The 18,847-nt window shown below is 38.3% G+C and overlaps 3 protein-coding genes across 6 annotated transcripts; 2 read left to right on the top strand and 1 right to left on the bottom strand.

Moving 5' to 3' along the window:
- Positions 1-3: 3 nt before the first annotated feature.
- On the top strand, positions 4-18,727 carry LOC107272516. Its single transcript, XM_015749732.2, has 22 exons — positions 4-1,005; positions 2,185-2,771; positions 3,407-3,517; positions 3,840-3,931; positions 4,375-4,467; positions 4,585-4,691; positions 13,496-13,560; positions 13,759-13,918; positions 14,013-14,155; positions 14,235-14,439; positions 14,503-14,664; positions 14,733-15,014; positions 15,103-15,354; positions 15,438-15,619; positions 15,713-15,868; positions 15,943-16,216; positions 16,312-16,521; positions 16,605-16,755; positions 16,824-17,046; positions 17,135-17,264; positions 17,549-17,669; positions 17,728-18,727. The coding sequence occupies exons 2-22, from the start codon at positions 2,215-2,217 to the stop codon at positions 18,465-18,467; spliced, it is 4,416 nt and encodes a 1,471-aa protein (XP_015605218.1). The 5' UTR covers positions 4-1,005; positions 2,185-2,214; the 3' UTR covers positions 18,468-18,727.
- Positions 3,979-12,179, bottom strand: LOC107272519 (electron transfer flavoprotein beta subunit lysine methyltransferase). 4 transcript variants are annotated; one of them, XM_025089802.1, is made up of 6 exons: positions 10,114-10,644; positions 7,916-8,411; positions 5,152-5,498; positions 4,755-5,077; positions 4,605-4,679; positions 3,979-4,459 (listed from the first exon to the last, which is right to left on the bottom strand). In XM_025089802.1, the coding sequence occupies exons 1-3, from the start codon at positions 10,153-10,155 to the stop codon at positions 5,164-5,166; spliced, it is 873 nt and encodes a 290-aa protein (XP_024945570.1). In that variant the 5' UTR covers positions 10,156-10,644; the 3' UTR covers positions 3,979-4,459; positions 4,605-4,679; positions 4,755-5,077; positions 5,152-5,163. The 4 variants fall into 4 exon arrangements, with proteins under 4 accessions (XP_024945570.1, XP_015605222.1, XP_015605224.1 ...); XM_015749736.2 differs by having other exon boundaries at positions 4,605-5,077; XM_015749738.2 differs by lacking the exons at positions 3,979-4,459; positions 10,114-10,644 and adding an exon at positions 8,513-8,698 and having other exon boundaries at positions 4,634-5,077.
- Positions 11,454-13,310, top strand: LOC107272521. Its single transcript, XM_015749739.2, has 2 exons — positions 11,454-11,918; positions 12,461-13,310. Exons 1-2 carry the CDS (start codon positions 11,869-11,871, stop codon positions 12,786-12,788), a joined length of 378 nt encoding a protein of 125 aa, XP_015605225.1. The 5' UTR covers positions 11,454-11,868; the 3' UTR covers positions 12,789-13,310.
- Positions 18,728-18,847: the final 120 nt, after the last annotated feature.

The following is an 18,847-nucleotide window of genomic DNA, read 5'->3' as shown; positions in this document are numbered from 1 at the left end:
GGACCTATCTACAAGTCAATACACGACACGTGTCAGGGGATCACAGAGTGACGCATCACATACATTTAATGTTTCCATAGAAATCTTCGAAGGGATGAGAATCTTTGATACCTTCACTTTGGCACCCCTCAAATTTACGGGGTCGTGAACTGATCCTGACGTAGTAAATACAAATTCGGAAGGACGATATAGTTAGATACAAAAGTGACTTATCATCCGTCGGTTCCTTTCGATTCGTAAGATGAGACGGTAAGATTCTATACCTGAGTTTGTCGAGGCTTGACCATAAATGTCAATTCGTTTCAAGGGTCGTTTTCTCGGGCAAACTGATTCATAGATACGAGTTATGTCATCCGCTTAGAAATTATCTTAGAATCTATCAAAATTCTAAATACCAATTGATCATTACAACCCCTCGTCTGGGTCAAACTATTCTTTTTTCATTCCCAGACATCGTCCCTTATCGCCTCTTAGGATCGTATCTCTGTGTGTGTGGTCGTACTGAGGGTGCGCACAGAAAGATCACTGGTGCGGAAGAGGCTAACGCCCAACTGCTGCTGCTGCTGCCCGGCAGTTTATGTATCCCTGCGAATACCACCACCACGCGAATTTCAGTTCGATCTCCACCCTCGCGAAAGGTTTATATCTCGCTTGCCATCCCTAACCAGATACAGCCTCGCTTTCCAGCCGCACGGAGCCACCCTCATTGCTTAGGCAATCGCGAATAGGCAACAGCCACCTCTAAACGTGGTATTTACCAATTTTTAAGATTCCATTAAACATTTTTATACAGCGTTTTAAAATTGCATCCTTAACGGCTGGTGACACTATGTTATGGAATGAAATAGGTAAAGGTATTATACGTATGTCGGCTCGCGAATTCCATGGAATTTGTTGTGAATGACATTGCGCGTTATCATCGTCGGAAAGACTTTGGAATGTGTATTAGTGACAAACGAATAAGTGAAGAATAAAAATTGTTAAGAAGAACGTTTACAGTAACATGTAAGTAAATAATCAATGAGACACAGCATTGTTTTTAATGTTTCATTTCCTTCTTTTTATTATAGTCGTCCTTTATGTTTCCTGTTAATCAGTATCCTTTGATCGTGACGTCAATAGCAGCGTATATACTTTGAAATTATCAGAATGATCAATTTCAATTATCAATTTGATATTAGCTATCAATGGTAGAACAATGAGATACGTAACACTTGAGAAGTGTGTATGCTCCATGTTTTTATCCTGACTGGCGCCAACGACTCACTTTGTCATTTCTCTTACGCTCGATATTTCTAGCATTTTGCGTTTGAGCTTTTATTTTTATTTATTTCTTTTTCGTTCATCTCTCTATCAACAATCTTTACCAGCCATTTAATCGCAATTGACTGACCCCATGATTCTACACGGAGATAAATAAAACGCGAGTCGAATGGTAGGCAATTAACGAAATGGCCTGAGCAATGGGGGAAAAGATGAGAAAAAAGAGAGCGCAAAAAAATGAAAAAGAAGTAAACACAGGATTCGTACCCTTCGACGGCCGATTTATTGCCGATGCTAATCTTCGTGGTTGGAACGGATTGAAGGAAATCAGGAAAAGCTTCGGTTAAGCTGACAAGAAATTAATGATGTCAAATGGCTTTTCTCGAGTCTTGACCATGAGAGTAATTCGTCATTGCGTCTATTACTGGAAAGCTGCGTAATCGTATGGTTAAAGAATTGAGTAATTGGATTAAGAGATGGATGAAATGCTTGGTATATTGAATAGCAAACATATGAATACTGATTATTTTGCGTATCGATCAACGATTGAAAAGATGTATCATTTGAGAGTGAAACTATACAAGGATTGCATTGTATTAAAAAAATCTATGATTGTCACTTAATTTTATTTAATCGGTGAAATTAAAGTCAGACGATTTTTAAAACAATAAAACATCAAACAGACACGGTTATTATTTTCTTAATAAACAACACAAAAAACGTATCAATGAATTTATTAGTGCGACAAAATTAATTCTCAGATTCATTATTCAATGAAATGACATTCGAATATATTAGTAACTTATCATAAGTACATGATATCCGGAATTATAATTATTCTCATTAATTATTTCCATTAAATACTTCTTTTCCCATATATATATTTAAAAATAATTTTTAAATATTATTTTTTAAATTCAGGCACGTTACCTGAAGGATACTAACAAAAAGATGCTAGGGCGACGCTACCTATGGCTTGTTTTCTTATCCTGGTGGTCGTTGTTTGACCCTTCGAGGGGTTCCCGAGAGAGGCCACCATGTGGAGAACACTTAACGAGTATCAAAGGAGTAATTCATACTCCTAATTTTCCTGGACCTTTCGAGGTGCCATTAAAGTGTCGATGGGTGATCGACTCCTCGGACCAACCACCCAGTAACGGATCCATCATCGTCTACCTTACGCAATTATTCGTCTACAAGGGACTAACCTTTACGGAGTACGCGTACTATGAAACTGACACGTCAAATTTGGGCGCCACTGTCATCAAGGAAGTCACGGAGGGCAACGTTTTCGAGTTCCGATGGTTCAAGACCTTTCGGCCTTTCTTGGTCATTGATTTTGAACTACATAGACTCGAGGGTAATCACGTCAGAGTCCTCGATAATCTACTAGACGTTTATGGATTCAACATAACCTATGAAATCACCGGCGACGAACCTAAAAATGATTCTTGTTCTGTTCGTGATTGTTCCTATACTGGACACTGTATACTCGGTGCAGATTACAGGTTAGTTTATCGTTTTGAATTCTAGTATACTATTATTTTTCTCAAAGATTTTGACTCTCGGAATAAGTTTCGAGAATGATTATAACGTTTTGAATTCGAGATATGTACCTGTAGTAAAATTTCTTGAATACGTTCTAGATGGATAGTAGTTTTTTTTGGACTAAAACTTTTTATAAAATAATGCACCTAATACTTGTTTACCTATGTTAAACATTTCTTATCTCCCTTGTTTACTCTTACTAACTTTTTAAGCTAGGCGGGTATACTGTTTCGTAATGTTTACGAGTTGCATAATAAATCATGAAAATCACGAAGCCCCTTTAACACGGTGAATTCATGTAGAGCCTACGAAATTACCGCGTCAGACCCTAACCCTCCGATGAAGAGGTTTTCAGGAATTGCGAGGTCCACCAGAAGGGAAAGGCTTTTTCGCCGACTCATGAATCATTAATGGCATCCGCGAGGAGTTTCGATTTATTCTGTAGAGACTACCGGGCTGTTCTCTATAGTACATTATATATATATATAAGCTGCCTATGTATCCACCATTATCGACAAGTCATCCCGATGAAGTGCAATCTCTCTTTGGAATTGTCGTCTAGGATTCATTTTAATGTCTTGTTTTCTTGCCCCAGGACATTCCACTGTGATTGCTTTGATGGATTCGACGGTGATAATTGTGGCAATGGCCGCTTATGCACCGATGACAGTAGAAATCCCGTCTGTCAAAATGGTGGAACGTGCAGGTAACGAAAATAAAATAAAATTGTATCAAAGAAACTAAATGGTCAATTAACCTTGCGATATTTTATTAAAGTTTTTTGCTCTAAAGAATAAATAAAAGATTTTTATGCAAATTTCAATATAATTATGCCAAACTCCAATTTGCTTTCATTGTTATGACTTTCTTTACTGTCGTTTAGCATCGATCTGCCTCCGTCGCCTGTGTACGAAGAATAATCTTAAAACGACAGTAAAGTTTTAATAATGAAGAAAATCGAATAAATATTTACTGTCAGATACTATTATTTCATGAACTGGCAAATCTTATTTGTGCTTTTCTTTTAGACATGTCGGAGCTGAAGCTATTCGATGCCACTGTCCTCATGGATTTGCTGGAAATCGTTGCGAGATTCGTGTTACTAATTCATCAGACCCAGGTAAGATCATTATTGTGTATTATAATGAATCATCGACAACTAAATTGTGGATTTTAGGTCTAATATAATTCAAGAGGTCAAATTTTGAATCCTATACATTACGTTTCTCTACGCTTTCTTTTCTCTGTTTTTACAGTTTTGTCCATTTTGAAGCTTATGATTATACATAGACCTTATGGGAAAATCTGATAATGGTGTCCACAAACGTTCTCAACGTGATACTCGATAAAACTTTTAGTACTCAATTAATAGTTCCATACAATTTGCCAGTAGCTTGTTTGGTCTGAAATTTTCCAAGACGTTGCGCAATCCAGTAGAAACTTCCTGATGCTTGTTCGAAAAGCGGTAATTGGAGGCAAACTTCAACGACGCGTGATGACGAATCAGTATTTGTTACAGTAATTAAAGCACCTCCTTCATCTCTGAACCATTAATTATTACAGAGTATTCCGGAGAAGGTTGCCTGATTCAATGTCCGTTGGTCAACCCAAATGAACAACCTTGCAACTGCGCGAGTGGTGTAAAGATCTGTAATGGTAAGTTTCGTAAAAAAATAAACGCGATAACAGTATCAGTTTTATTTTTTTAAATCTTTATCTTATCAACGACTGAATGAATCGATTGAAGAATTCTGAAGATTTTTTTTTATACAGTTACAGATAGATCCACATACGAATGCAGAATAAAATTGTCCAACATGACGTCACTGCGCTCTAGTCTTGTACTTCATGGGAGTCTGGACACTATGCTGAGTAAAAAAGTAAGTATTTAATTTAAATAATTATTTCATGAGTAACAACCGTCTAGAAGATCTTTGCTCTACCAGATCCATGAACCTTGATCTACGATCATTGTCCAAGCGTGTAGAAACTGTCGGGAGAAATGGCCGGATCGAAGGTCGTTCTTAGAAAATTGGCAGACATACCGTGAATTGGCGAAAGCAAAAGGCCAATCGCAACTTTTCACATAAGTGTGCCAAGTAAATCCTGGTACGCTTATCGCGATAATTTTATTTAATCACAAATTTCTCGATTTGCCACAGACGACTTTTATAGTTGCACAATTTTTTGGACTTTACACACCAGGTACACTCTCGTCAGGTGTGATAGACGGGTGAGCCTACATATACCAAAGTTCAGGGATTTTCTGAAAAACAGAAGAAAATAAACATTTGCCCGTGTCATTCAACGTAAGTGTAAATATCTCCCACATGTGCTTACCGCCAATTTTATTCATGAAAACTGCCACACACAGGCTGTGTCGAAACCACGATTCTCCCTACGGACATTTTCTGGAAGTGGATATTCTCGTAGTATCTTCCAACGTCTACGTAAGGTATCCGTGAGGCCGTGTCTTCCGGGATCACCAAGATATATTTGTGAACCCGCAGCAAGGGCCTCGTTGAGCCAGACAATAAGTGATCCTGCTATAACCTCGTCGTAGAGAAGATCCCCAACGAGAATAACGTGAAAATTACCATTGTACGGCTGTGCAATTAAATTCTCTTTGGAAATTGAAATTTGCACGCTGTTCAAAGCCGCGTTCATATTCATTGCCACGCATGCAACTGCAAAAAAATATCACAATTTGTAATCGTTAAATATGAGCAACTCCAGGTTTATCTTGCCTGCCAGATATTTGCATAAAAATTTTATAACACGAAGTTGAATGTTCGAAGGAAAATATAGAATTTTAAAAGCCGTTGAATTATATATACTCAGACTTCCTCGGCATCAGCAGACTTCCGTTAAAGCATAAAATAAGCCAGGTGAATAGAATTCGCAGTGTTGCTGTAGTAAGCGCTGAACATTTCAAGCAGAGCTATAGTGCGTATATGTGATTTATGACGTTTTACGTAACACGGCTAACGGGAATTTAACGTCTAAGGGGAAAAAGACAGTGAGTTATGCTCTCGAAACACAGAAAAGGAACTATAGAGAATACCCGGGAAATTCATGTAAATTCAAAAAAATTTTAACGTGACAAAAGGCTCATCCGGTCTCTTTGATTAACATCTGCAAAGTGAAATATACGTTGTCCAAGGTCACTTCGAAACAAGAACCACTCGGGGTTCCCCCGCTTATAATTAAATGAATCTCTGAATACTAATGAGTAGTAAAGTAAAATAAACAAAAGCACAGACAGTACTAAATCAGTATGCCTTAGTGAAGAAACACCCGTTGTTTTACCGAAAATTCATATTCCCAAATATCTAACTTCCGGTAGCAAAATTTTCCCGAAAAATCAGTTTCCCGAATGTGGACGTCTGTCCGAACGCACGTCAAGTTAATTATCCGAAAATGTGAATTAAAAAAAAGAAGAACCCGAAAATCACAGGATTCCGGAAACACGTCTTATAACGAGATCGACTATGCTGAATTGATTTACAGTATGAAAATATATATGGAAAGTGAAATTACCCAAAGTGGGTCGTCGATCACAGTCAGTAGGTCGTGCCCTTCTTTAACCAGCCATGTCTCGTCGACCATGTTAATTTTTTTTTACGTCCATTCGAAGGCCTCAACCGTTAGGTATCTTATGTCTACGTGCCACGAAGTTCGTACAACATGCATTTGTAACTTCAAAAATCTAATTCTAATTCGATGGAGAGACACATACGAGCATATGAGACTGACAACACGTGTTTATATTTCCAGAAGTGAAAATTAATTTTACACGGAGCAACATCAGATTCATCAACTACTTGTCCAGTCTATTTGATCCAATTAATATATACCCTAGTACGAGTACGCACAATCACTGCTATACTTGTGGGTTCTCTACAATGATACATTATATAATTGAGTTCCGATAACTAGTAATCAGTGAGTGAACCATTAAGTCTTTTAATTTAACTTTTCCAATCGGATAAACGCCATGATAACTAAAACCGGTAAGCCTGCCAATGATTCATGCGGCCGTTGAAACATTCTTCCACGAAATCTCCAGATATATGTATATCAGTCATGAAATCTATAAATATCTATATACGGTCGGAGATAGGTTAACTTTGGCATATTTTATTTTTTTTCCTTACATTGCCTTACTGTTACCAAGCAGACGTGCCTCTGACCTCACCCAAGGAATTCCATTGACTTTTTAGTACTACGGAATTCGGCTGCCATTTGAATTGGCACGTATCTCGTCTAGCTATAGGTATAGTACCCCTCTAAACTTGGACTATTACTTTTCTATTATGTAACTGGCATTACTGAGAATTACGCCAAAGCCTTTCACTGACGCACGACCATCGCCTTGGAGCAGCTTTTCTCCAAGGGAAATCCCCTTTTACACAGGTAGACAGGATACCGATAGTTGATACAGTCGGCTGCCACCAGGTGGTACTGTCAACGGCCTTGATATTTTTTTAAGATCTTTATCCTGTTTAGTTGGTCGAAAATCTATATACTTTGTAAAAGTCTTATAACTATATGGTCTTTGTGACTATATCGTAAATACTGTATTTTAATATTATGCCAATCACGTGCCACGTGCGAGCCGATAAAGTGGAATGAATCCCGCTGATTCATTCGGGAATTTGTTATTGTCTTGTTCGTCGTGACTTTTATCCTCGTTAGCTCGTGCGCGCATGCGCACACCCCAAACGAGGTAGGAAACAACGTCAATAGCCATATGTTTCATCGTACAAAAGGTACACAGTATTTCCCGTGTTTACTCATACTTGTCTTTTTGACAAACATGTCTGCCGATAGAAGAAAAATTCGCTCATTGCGAACAGGGATATCCCCGTTGAAATTTTACTCGAATGACAGTGGAGCAAACAAAACGATAAGCGCGAAACGCGAAAGAGCTGCGCATCGGTACGATCCAATGATAAAGAAGGGTCAGGATGACATTCAATAACTTGTGTTATGGATGAGTCAACGGAGAGATAAAAAATTTTTACACAGACAGACACTCTGCTTTTGTCGGTATATTCTTAAATACTATTTCTCGTAATTTTCATCTATTTATAGAACGTACCAGGATCTATATCGTTAGCCAAGACACTCGACGCTCCTGTCAGCTTAGACGCAATGGCCGAGGCACCACATCCGGCACCAAGGTCAAGCACAGTTATTTCATCCTTACGCAAAGCGGAAGTTCCGTTTGACGAAGATCTAAAAATTGTATTTCCTTCGTCCAAGATGAATCTGGTCAATGCCTGCCCACCTGGCCAGTATATGGACCAAAATGGATCTTGATAAGGCCAGGGTATTCCCACCGATCTTGATTTATCTTCATTCGGTGCGTGGTACAATGGACAGTTTGGTGTCAGCAGATGCAACTTTAATTCCGGGGTCAAATGGTCCTGTGTTATTTCCGTGTTCTTCAAAATTGCTTCCCGTACTTCCGCCACGTCTTCCCCATCCCTTGGACTGGCAACAGTTCCCTTGCGCCGAGCAAATTCGATCCATGATTTAGTCTCGATCAGTATAGATCGTACGATCCTACTCGAGTGGAAAAATCCGGTCATTATCTGAAACGGAGAAATTGAATTTTTGGATAATCTATCAGAAAAACAGGAAACTTGAAAATTTATCAAAACGACCCTGGGAAATTCCAGTTAATGCGACGTACCCCTGAACCTTATCAATCTTATCTAGTGTCTTATCAAAACTTTTCGCCGGTTACTATTTCAGGACTTTTCATTATCTTTATTCGCGTTCAAGTACTTCGTTACCGTCTTCGTTCATTGACACTCTATAATGCATACGCACTCGACAGAACCAGCGAAGCAAATCGATAAAATCTGTATCGTTAATCAAACGCCATCTATTCGTCTGGCAATAAATGACAGTCCATTCGCAGCTTGATAAATTTTGTTTCCTTCTCTTTCTGAACATATACGATTCCCTTACTAATGACGAATCTCCCATTACTCAACTCTTTCCGTAGCGTCGCAGAGGACAACAGAAATAATAGCTTCGTATATACTTAACGTATTTTCGCATCTACCGAGTCATCGCGACGCAGATATTATAAATTATCGTTTTTAAGAATTTAACACATAAAATAATATAACCCATATACAGTACTATTTTTTTTTCACAGAATCGACACGAATTCACTAATCAATTTTATCTAATTATTTATGCAATCTGAATATGTAATTAAAACTTCGGTCCATTGACTCCACATACTAAGAACCTTACATCGCTCTTCTCGGGCTTTCACGGCAACGGCGACTCTGCCAAGAAACCGCAAAGTAACGTGAACTGACATAATGAGACAGAACGTATGATAATCACCAAAGCACCGATTTGCCTGGTAACCGCAATCTAGTAATCGCGATAGCTTTTTAAAATTTAACCTAAAAATAAAAACGATTGTCGATGCTTGAGATTCCATCTGGTGTAACCTGACGCTTAAGGACCTTCATTGCGTTTTATTCCCAGTTACGATCAGCTCAGGTTAGATTTGATTGTTGACAAGAATACCAGATCTCGCCACTTCGATCCATCAGCTGACGAAACCTCTGAAAGTTTCGTGGGGTTGCATCATCCCCTTGTCGACTGGTACTCGGTCTATAACTATACACAGCAAGGACAAAATAGAACGATCCCTCGAACCATTCTGGAAATGAAATTGCTCGAAGGTTATAACGCCCAATTGTACCCAACTTGACATCGGATACAGCAGAGTTGACGAAATGCTTTCGGTTCTTTCATACACGTAATTGCCGACAGACGGACAAATGTCAGGAAATTATCTGGACTTTAATACGAGTCAAAATGCATTCAGCTATAAGTGCTGTGCTAAATGATGATTTAACAGCGATTAAGGGTTTCGTGGTTTCATGAGGATGCTCAGGGGATTCACCCTTTTTCAAATGTACAAATTAGCAAGGGCTTCTACTCTGCTGGTAATTATTACCGTAATGGGCTAACAAATTGCCAGGCTTTTGAACTCTCACCCTACCCTCTGTATTACTTATATACATTCTCACTGTAAGTGTTGGCCAGTATTTACACGCAGAACATTGTCTGTATATATATATTTATATATGTACAGACATAATATGGGGTTTAATTGTCTGATTTGACTTCTGTTGACATTACGGTATTTAGCTGCCGCGATTCTAGATTCCTTGGTGACTGTCGTATGTATGTATTTCCGACGATTCCTGGTAGCCACGTGTGCCACGTATATGCTAACTATAGACATATTTATATACTTACGTATATATATATACATATGGCAGCCTTCTTACGGCATTCCATTCGCACACGATCCGTACGTACTTTGTTAGCGAGTAAAGTGCGTTCCGTGACTTGCGAAATATTTGATCACTTTTCGCGTGGATATATTGTTACGATGAGAATTTATGTCCACGTATCTTTTTTTTGGGGTTTTTATCTTTTTAGTTCAGAAAACACGCAGTTAAATTCTGCCTTCGGCTTTACTCTTGTGAACTTCTGTGCCTATGACGGTGTTATGGGAGTGAAAATTTCCTCAAACAGGTTTTTGTTTCCTCTTCGTCGGCCGAGCTGTTTTAAAAGTCAACCGTACCTACGCACGGGTTATATGTTTCTTAAGGACGTTTCTAAGAATCTCTACAGCTGTTTGGACACCGGTGTATCTTGCTCTGTTAATTGTTCGATGAATAAATGACTTTTTTTTTTGCGAATTTTCTCTCCTTGGGTTTTTAGCACGAAGATTGCTACTACGTTTTCCTGTGTTCTACGGACTTTCCGATTTTTTTAAGCAGCGTTTTTGATAATTTCTTCTTGGTACTTTTGGTCTTATCTCTTAAATATTCCACGTTTCGGACTGTTAATAAGATATCAGACTGTTTATCAGTCATAATCTCCTTATGTGAACAAATTTTGTTTACGTCTATCTTGATGAAAAAAATTTATGTGCGTTATTTCCCAAAAATGTTTGCTTATTTAAAAAGAATAACATTCCTTTTTCAAAACGTAAGTACATAGCAAATATACTAATAAATGTATCTCCAATGTTTTCAATATATTTGCTCGTGTACAAGCATTTCGTGGGAATAACTGACATCAATTTTCTTCTGGAAAATAGACGCAAACAAAATTTATTCATATAAGGAGATCATGAGTGATAAACAGTCTGATGTGTTATTTAGAGTTGTGCTACCGTTTTTGATAGTAGAAAAGAATTGCCGAATATCAAAGAGATAACACTAGAAGTACCAAGAACGTGTTATCGAAAACATGGCTTAAAAAGAATCAGCAAGTCTGTACAGAGTATACTCTGATCTTGTACCAATTTTCAGTTCTAATCCAGAAAAGGTTTTATGCATCCGTCAAGAAAGCATTATCTTCAGCAATCTACCCTCAACCCCACAGTAAAGAAGATCCACGTCGTCAAGACACCGGAAATTGGCGTATTGCGTTACTGGGAAACTGTTCCATTCCTTACGGCCTTCCCCGTGAAAGCGACTTCGGGGTAGGGAATGCCGTCAAGAAGCTATAATGTGTGCCTTCAGTTAAAAAGATATTCTACTAACGCAACAGACGGCTTATCTGGAATAACCCTCGCACGGGAGGTATGGTGGGAAATGGCTATAAAAGGAAGGAGCTGCCTGGTGGGGTCATTCGACGCCAGACAGCCAAGCAGTCAGGGTACGCTATAGTGATAGTTGCAGTACACGTGCGATATACAGAAGTGTTTCACAAGATTGCGCAAGCCAAACGCAAAGCGGACAGTTGTGTGATAATCTCAAGTGGTTAGTGTGACAACTTGAGCTTTGTGGGTTTATTATCTTTTAATCGTGAACAATCGATAATCGTCCCCGAGTGTATATCATTATCTCGAACGATAAAGAAAGGATAACTATAAAGAGTATCCGAGGAGAGTTTGGACATTGAAAAGAGATATTTTCAAAAATTCGTCCCACGTTCAGTGAAGTGTGTCGAGGTGTTAAAAATCAATTACCGAGAAAAAGGGAAATCAACAATAATATGATTTGCGAAGGATTTCAAGCCGTACCTCCTCCAGCAGCTATGGATAGGTAAGGAGAGCTTGTTTCTTTGGAACTCTCTAGAACTGATTTGAATTCATTTTATCTATTCGAAAATGTCAATGAGTACTTTGGATCTATATGAGTTAACGTTTGTGTTTAGTTACCTGATTAATAAATCTGATGTGTCTGATTAATTAACGACAACCGACACTCGTGTTCACTATGGAATGTGCTATGATCGACTGTCGGTAAAAAGTCTGGAAAGTTTTGATATGACCGAAATTATTAAAAATGTTATTACCGACTATTCCGAATGCTACTAGGTCGTGTATAACTGTAAAATGTATATGATACAATGGTGAGTCATGATGATGACACATCAGATGGAATTGCGATCTCTTTGGATTGGAGAAAAACATTAGCAAATCCGGTTGCCGTTCCGTAGGCGCATTTTGTATTCAAAACGTAAATTCCCTTTATATTGATTTAAAGTTATCTGCGACATTGAAATTTCAAGAGAATTCCATATTATCCTGATTCAAGCTTACTGAATGTGATGAATAATCTCGATGTTTCTGTATTTCTTTTAGCGGTAAATTGCCGTGGCATTTACAAAAAGAACTGAGATGTCAATGGGGTAACCAAATCACTTGCGGCATGCTGCCAACGTTGCGAGTATTGGCATCGAAGGGTTGCAACAGTCAAGGCTTCTGTCTGGTGCCACTCAACCCTGAAATGGATTCTGCAAGTCATCTACAGATGACCTTACTGGAAGCATATTGCAGGGAGGTTGGAATTGAAGTAGTAAGAGTGACAGAAGACGCCCTGAGAACCGCCGTTGGAAAAGAAGAGCAAGACCTGTCATGTGTCTTGGTCACGACTGACGACAACTCCTATTTCTTAGAGACTCCTGAGTGATTTATTCGCCATATTCGATCTTGAAAAGAAAATTGGAAATTCTGAATCATACGCCGGACTACGGCGAAACTTATTCAATTCGAAGTGGACGACGAATCTGATTTTAAGGACCCTGCGCTAAAATCTCGTTATTTTATAAAATAAAAAAAAACCGTATTATGCTAACGGTACTGGAGATTGGGGTTAGACTCAGGTTCACGTCATGGAGATCAGAGGCTGTGGATCATTGTTGTATGATGCAGCCTCTATGAAGATTTGTCTTGAGATAGGAGGGATTTAAAGTTTTTTGATATATACTTGTTGGAAGGACAGTGGACCATGGCCATGCAATGTTGAAGTCATTTGGAAATACGATGACAATCTTGCATCTATAATCTGTAGCGTTATGAGAGATGGAAAAATATTTTATTAGAATGTTTCTTTGTTTGTCTCGATGGAAATGTAGTTTATTGTAATGCTGTATATGCTGAGAACAGCATGAAGGCAATTGATATGGGAGCAAAATAAATTATTACCATTACTTATCTGTTTAATTTTAATTTATCAACCTGTCTACCTTATTACTTAAGTCCTCTTCTTCCTCCAGAAAATCGGCTATATCTTCACTTAGGAGCAAAATACCAGTTTCTCCAAGTCTCTTAGTTTTACATCTTTTATTAATGAAAATTCTTCACGATGATTAATCATCGGCAATTTTTCTCCTGCAGCTTGCAAAGTACTTGAAGAATTGTAATATCTCATCCGTGGAGGATCTAAAAATCCAGAATGTGACGTGAGTAGGTACATTAGAGCAGTAATAGAATTAGTACCATTAAAAGACATAGAAACCTGGTAAAAAGAAAGGTATATGCTAATTTTTAATTTTATATCAAATTTCAAAATTCTTTATACCGTAATATTTTTTACTGGATCGCTTGCATACATCACTAAACTACTCGTTATCAATCGTTCCTATATTTTGTTCAAGCAGATCCACCTCCGAAGTGACTTTTCACTTTTTCGCAAATTCCGAAGACGGCGACAAAATTCGCGAGTCTCTTAATCGTCTGGTGCAACAACGTCGACTCGGCGACATAGCATTAGAGTCAACGCACTTTACGTTCCAGCAAAAACCAGCATTAAAGTTACAGGTATACTCATTTTCCGTATACCCAGGACTGAATCACTGATCAGATAATATACAAAAAAAGAGTTTTAAAACTGAACTATATATATATTTTCTAGACTTTGCGAATGAATCAAATAAACGAACGAGAAGTTCGCTTGGGTGATCAGTTCATTCTATCTTGTGTCGCCCAAGGAAGTCATAATCTCAACTTCACGTGGTATAAGGATAACATGTTGGTCAATATGAGCAAAGCTACCAGGTACGATAAATATTACATAAATCAATACACAGTGTATTGTACCATTTAAAAATGATCTATACTCTTCCAATCGTTATAGAGAAATTTGGTATCGACATCTACCAAATGATGGTTCCGATCAACATACGTCCCTTCTGATGATAGATAAAGCAACGCTTTTGGACGCCGGCGAATATACATGTCAGGTTATCGATTGGGGAGTGCAGCAATGTAAAAGCGTTTATATAGAAGTTAGGGACGAGCCTGATGTAAAAATTATCCCCATGAGTGTTACCATAGAGAAGGTATCAAGATACACGCATATAAAATGAAGAAAATTTGAAAAATTAATAAAAAATTTTCAACAGGGTAGCGACATACAATTGATGTGTATGACCCCTAATATGCGTAGCATAGGAATTGGTTTTGGATGGAGCAAGAATCGTGCACTATTGAAGCTCGAGCCAGGTAGTGAAGTATGGGAAGATCTTTACCCAGCTGGGAGTATACTAAAAATTTCTAATGCTCAGGTAAAGGATTGTATGATCGGTTGGGCCCAAAATTATGTTACTAAAATAACGTTTTTTGTCCTTTTTAGAAATCGGCCATTTACACCTGTAACGTTGCCCACAAATCAACAGCGGTTCGGGTGGAGGTAGTTAATCGTACAATGGTTCCTATCTGTACCAGCGAAAAGGCGTGGCGGTTGGATTGGCCGGACACTGGACCAGGATCCGAAGCACTATTGGATTGTCCGCATCAGTTTGTGGGTCGTCGTGTTTCTAGACTTTGTTCTATGAAAGATGCGACAACTCCCGAATGGCAGTTACCAGATTTCTCGTTATGTTTATACGAGCCATTTTTCAGTCCTTACAATAACGTTAGTAGCTGCACGACTTTACCTAATTGTCTTAATTTCAAGTTCGAATTTAGAAGAAAAATTGTTCCTGCTTTCTTTTAAAATACAGTTTCAAAGTCTGACCATGGGATATCAGAATACGACGAGTTCGACGATTGTCATTGCACTTTGGAATATATTAAATTCACGTTCATTAACTTTGTATCCTGGAGAAGGAGATCGGATTATAAATATCCTTGCAGAAATCGAACACTATCAATACACTATCAGTGATCTTGCTGATCTTCATAATTCGGCCGAAGCATTCATTCAGATCATCGATCGAATTCTGCACGATGAATACTCGATCTTGAACCAGCAGGTATTGCGGATAACCTATAAATAACATTAAACCTCGATCAAAATACCTATAATAATTATTTAATGCAACGTTAATGTTTTCAGAAAGTGTTGCTGCTCCAACAACTCTCACGACGTAATTTAATTTATTGGACGAATCGATTAAATAATCACTGCAAGCATCTCTGGCTCTCGTCACTCGTCGTTGACGTTAGACCTTTGGAAATGGATACTGATAAAAATGACGGGTCAACAAAAAAATATTACATCCCAGACAATGACTATACGTAAGCATGACAATATATGTAATTCTTAAGAATTTTCCCTTAAACAATTAAGACACGGTGTAGACACTAATCATGTATAATATTTCTATACAGTTATCCCATGTGGTACAACGACAGAATATCGATTCGCTTACGCAAAAGACACTACGTGGTTAACAATAATAACAGTAACAATACCTTAGGGGGAATTATAGTAGTTTATAGAAATTTATCACGATTCCTTCCACACGCCTACAGTAAGGAACTGAAGTAGGTGTTTTACAAGTTTTATGAAGTCTAATAAAAAAATATATATATTTTCACTGTTCTGTTATTTTTATTAGCGACGGGACGGATCTTGAGTACAGATTTAATTCAAGAGTAGTTACCATAGCCGTGTCAGCTAATGAAGAAATCAACGTTTGGGTGGATCTGCAGATGCAACATTTGAACAATTATTCAGCATCCTGGAATATATCATGTGGAGTCTTGAACCTTATGGGTTCTTGGGATTTGGATAAATGCGTAGCAAATACTATACCAGGAGGTTCTTATACGAATTGTTTATGTTCCTCTACAGGAACATTCGCTTTGTTCCATACAGCACGTGCAGTAAGAGTAAGTTTATTCTTTCAACATAAGGTATTACGTGTGTGTATATATGTATATATATCTGGTTATAGAAACTAAAAAATGTTGAAAATTTTTTTTAGGTGGTTCTGGCGACAAAAGAAAGAGCTACGTTTGTCGTGATATTAGGCTGTGGTAGCTGTTTGTTACAGTGCCTAGCGTCGTGTTTGATACTTGGCTTCTATTGGTGGAAAAATCGTACCTGGTTAAATTTTTTGAAAATACAATGCTGCGGCGCGCTTGTATTCTCGATGGGAATTTTTATTTATGCCGTGCACAGTCATTTGCCTGAGGTACAGAAGAAGCAGCGTAATGATTAATCGAATACGTACTTTTCTCCGATAATTATTACAATTAACAATATTATTTTATCTAGAATTCATTTTCTCTGGTGGCCATTTGTCTTGAAGCTCTACTTCTGGTTGGCATGTCCGCGCCTATATCGCAGGCACTTATTGTTTATGCTGAATTAACACATATGCGACCACGTCAACATTTTCAGCCTACGGTCATTGCTGTGATAACAGGTAATAAATGACTTTGATTAAAAGTTAAGAAAATTTATACAAATAGATATAAGAACTTTTGTCAATAGGTGTTCCGATATTGGCTGTATTGGCAACGGAATTGACTCACAAGAGCACCGGATGGAGACACGAGTCTTGGTGGTTAATATCCGGAAGTGGAGTCTTCAATATATTCGTCACTTGCGCCACAATAATGTTAATGATCTTCATGCTACTGTATGTCGGCGTACTTCACAAGACTCGAGCACTGGTCGATGAAAATGTCGTGAAAAAGGAAACGATAGAGATCAGGTAAATTTGTTTTTGATTTATTACAATTACGCGATCCCTTCCGGTTCTTTATGTATATTGTAAACGTAAAACTGTCTTGTTTACATAGAGTACGTATATTGCATCGTGCCGCTGTAATAATATGCGGCATAATAGCGATGGAGGCTTCATCCATCTTTTACATAAATTCATCGTCAGCTGTTTATCATTACGTATTCGCTTCGTTTTCATCTTTATTAGTGAGTATAATATAGATATGATAAAATTAATCGTTTACGCACTAAACGATACGCAATAATTGTATATCACGTGTTCATAATTGTAAACATGGGATATCTTGCGTGTATGCAAAAATGTGGACGTCAACGGGGCAATGTGGTTTACGGTTATCTACTTTTGGTCTGAATCTCCCGGAACGATGAAATTTGTACACATGCAGAAATCCCATTTTGGACAAAAACGAATACATAAGGCTGCTTGTGGACTTGCGTAATTTTAAAAGAAAATGTACAATTATCACCAGGGTTTCATAGTGATCGTTGCGTACGTGGTGAATGGTGAGATAATGCTCGTGGCTCCACTATTTCAAAAGCTCAAATGGAGACCAGACGTCGAGGACGAGCGAACAACGGAGCCTATAAAAGGTATTTAAGAAAAACGTTCGATAACAAGGAAAAATAATATTTGCTCTCCTGAATACAGTGTGCTCAAATATTGGCGGTGAGGTTGAGAATGACGCAGCACCATCTTCACTGATGAATGAACCGTATTTAGAAGTGCGAGGAGTAGCAGCCGGCAGTATAGACATGCGTGAATATATAACAGAATCGACTTTGTCATATTCGAAGACTTCCGATCCAGCGCCGAGTAGATTTTTGCCGAAAATACGAATCGATCATTCGGAGGATATTAACCTTGAGAATTACAGTACCAGTCCACGTAAATACCAGGAAACTATGTCCTTCGAGACCGTCTATCCTGGCAGAAGTAGCGGACACTATACTCCAGATTCGTATGGGATGAGCGAAAGGTCTACTTTTGGGGACTATTCGAAATTTGGTACGAGTAGCCTGGAGCGTCGGCGATCACCATCTTCTACGTCCAACGGCATAATACCGGAAGCGTCATCAGCCAAAGTGTTGTGCAGTGCGGAAGTAGAGTCTCGAATAGGCGTCGGTAGCGGTACCATGCCTGACGTCACTCTAGCTATTAAGAAGAGCGACGTAGAATTGTTAACCATTATTGAATCGAAAAGTAGAGAGCACAGTGGCACCATGCCGGATATTGCAAATACCACAGAACGGAAGCAACCGGATGGTGAAGAGAAGGCACCAGAAATTCTGATAACTGATTGTGAAAATACCAGCACTGATATGCTTGATCGTATATCTCACGATCTTGATTATCTTCTTAACCGTACACACAGTAAGGAGGACGGCTAGAGACATCTTCCGGAAGAAAACAGAACCTCCCTCTTCTACCGGTACCGGTAACACCTGACTTCCATGAATCGGAGAGAATGGTCCTCGTGGATATTGTTGTTTACAGTGTGCGCAGATTAATGGCGTAACAGGGAAAATTTTTAAGACTCTTTAGAAGCTCATTTTCCCTGTCGCAAGAAAGTCTATGTCTTGAAATTATAAGAGATTATTATTCTCTCCCATTTGTCAAGGTATACAAATAAACGTTTTTTATAGGCGTACAATGTCGAAACTGAAATTGTTCGTAGATGTCCCTTAAGATAGTACAACAAATTAAAATTACTAGAATCGAATGAAGATGTAAAGAATCATATAATCATATACTCAGGAAAGAATCATAT

The sequence above is a fragment of the Cephus cinctus genome, unplaced genomic scaffold (genome assembly GCF_000341935.2).
Source record: "Cephus cinctus unplaced genomic scaffold, Ccin1 Ccin1_scaffold1184, whole genome shotgun sequence".
Lineage (NCBI taxonomy): Eukaryota > Metazoa > Arthropoda > Insecta > Hymenoptera > Cephidae > Cephus > Cephus cinctus.
This window is presented reverse-complemented; position numbering and strand designations above follow the sequence as displayed.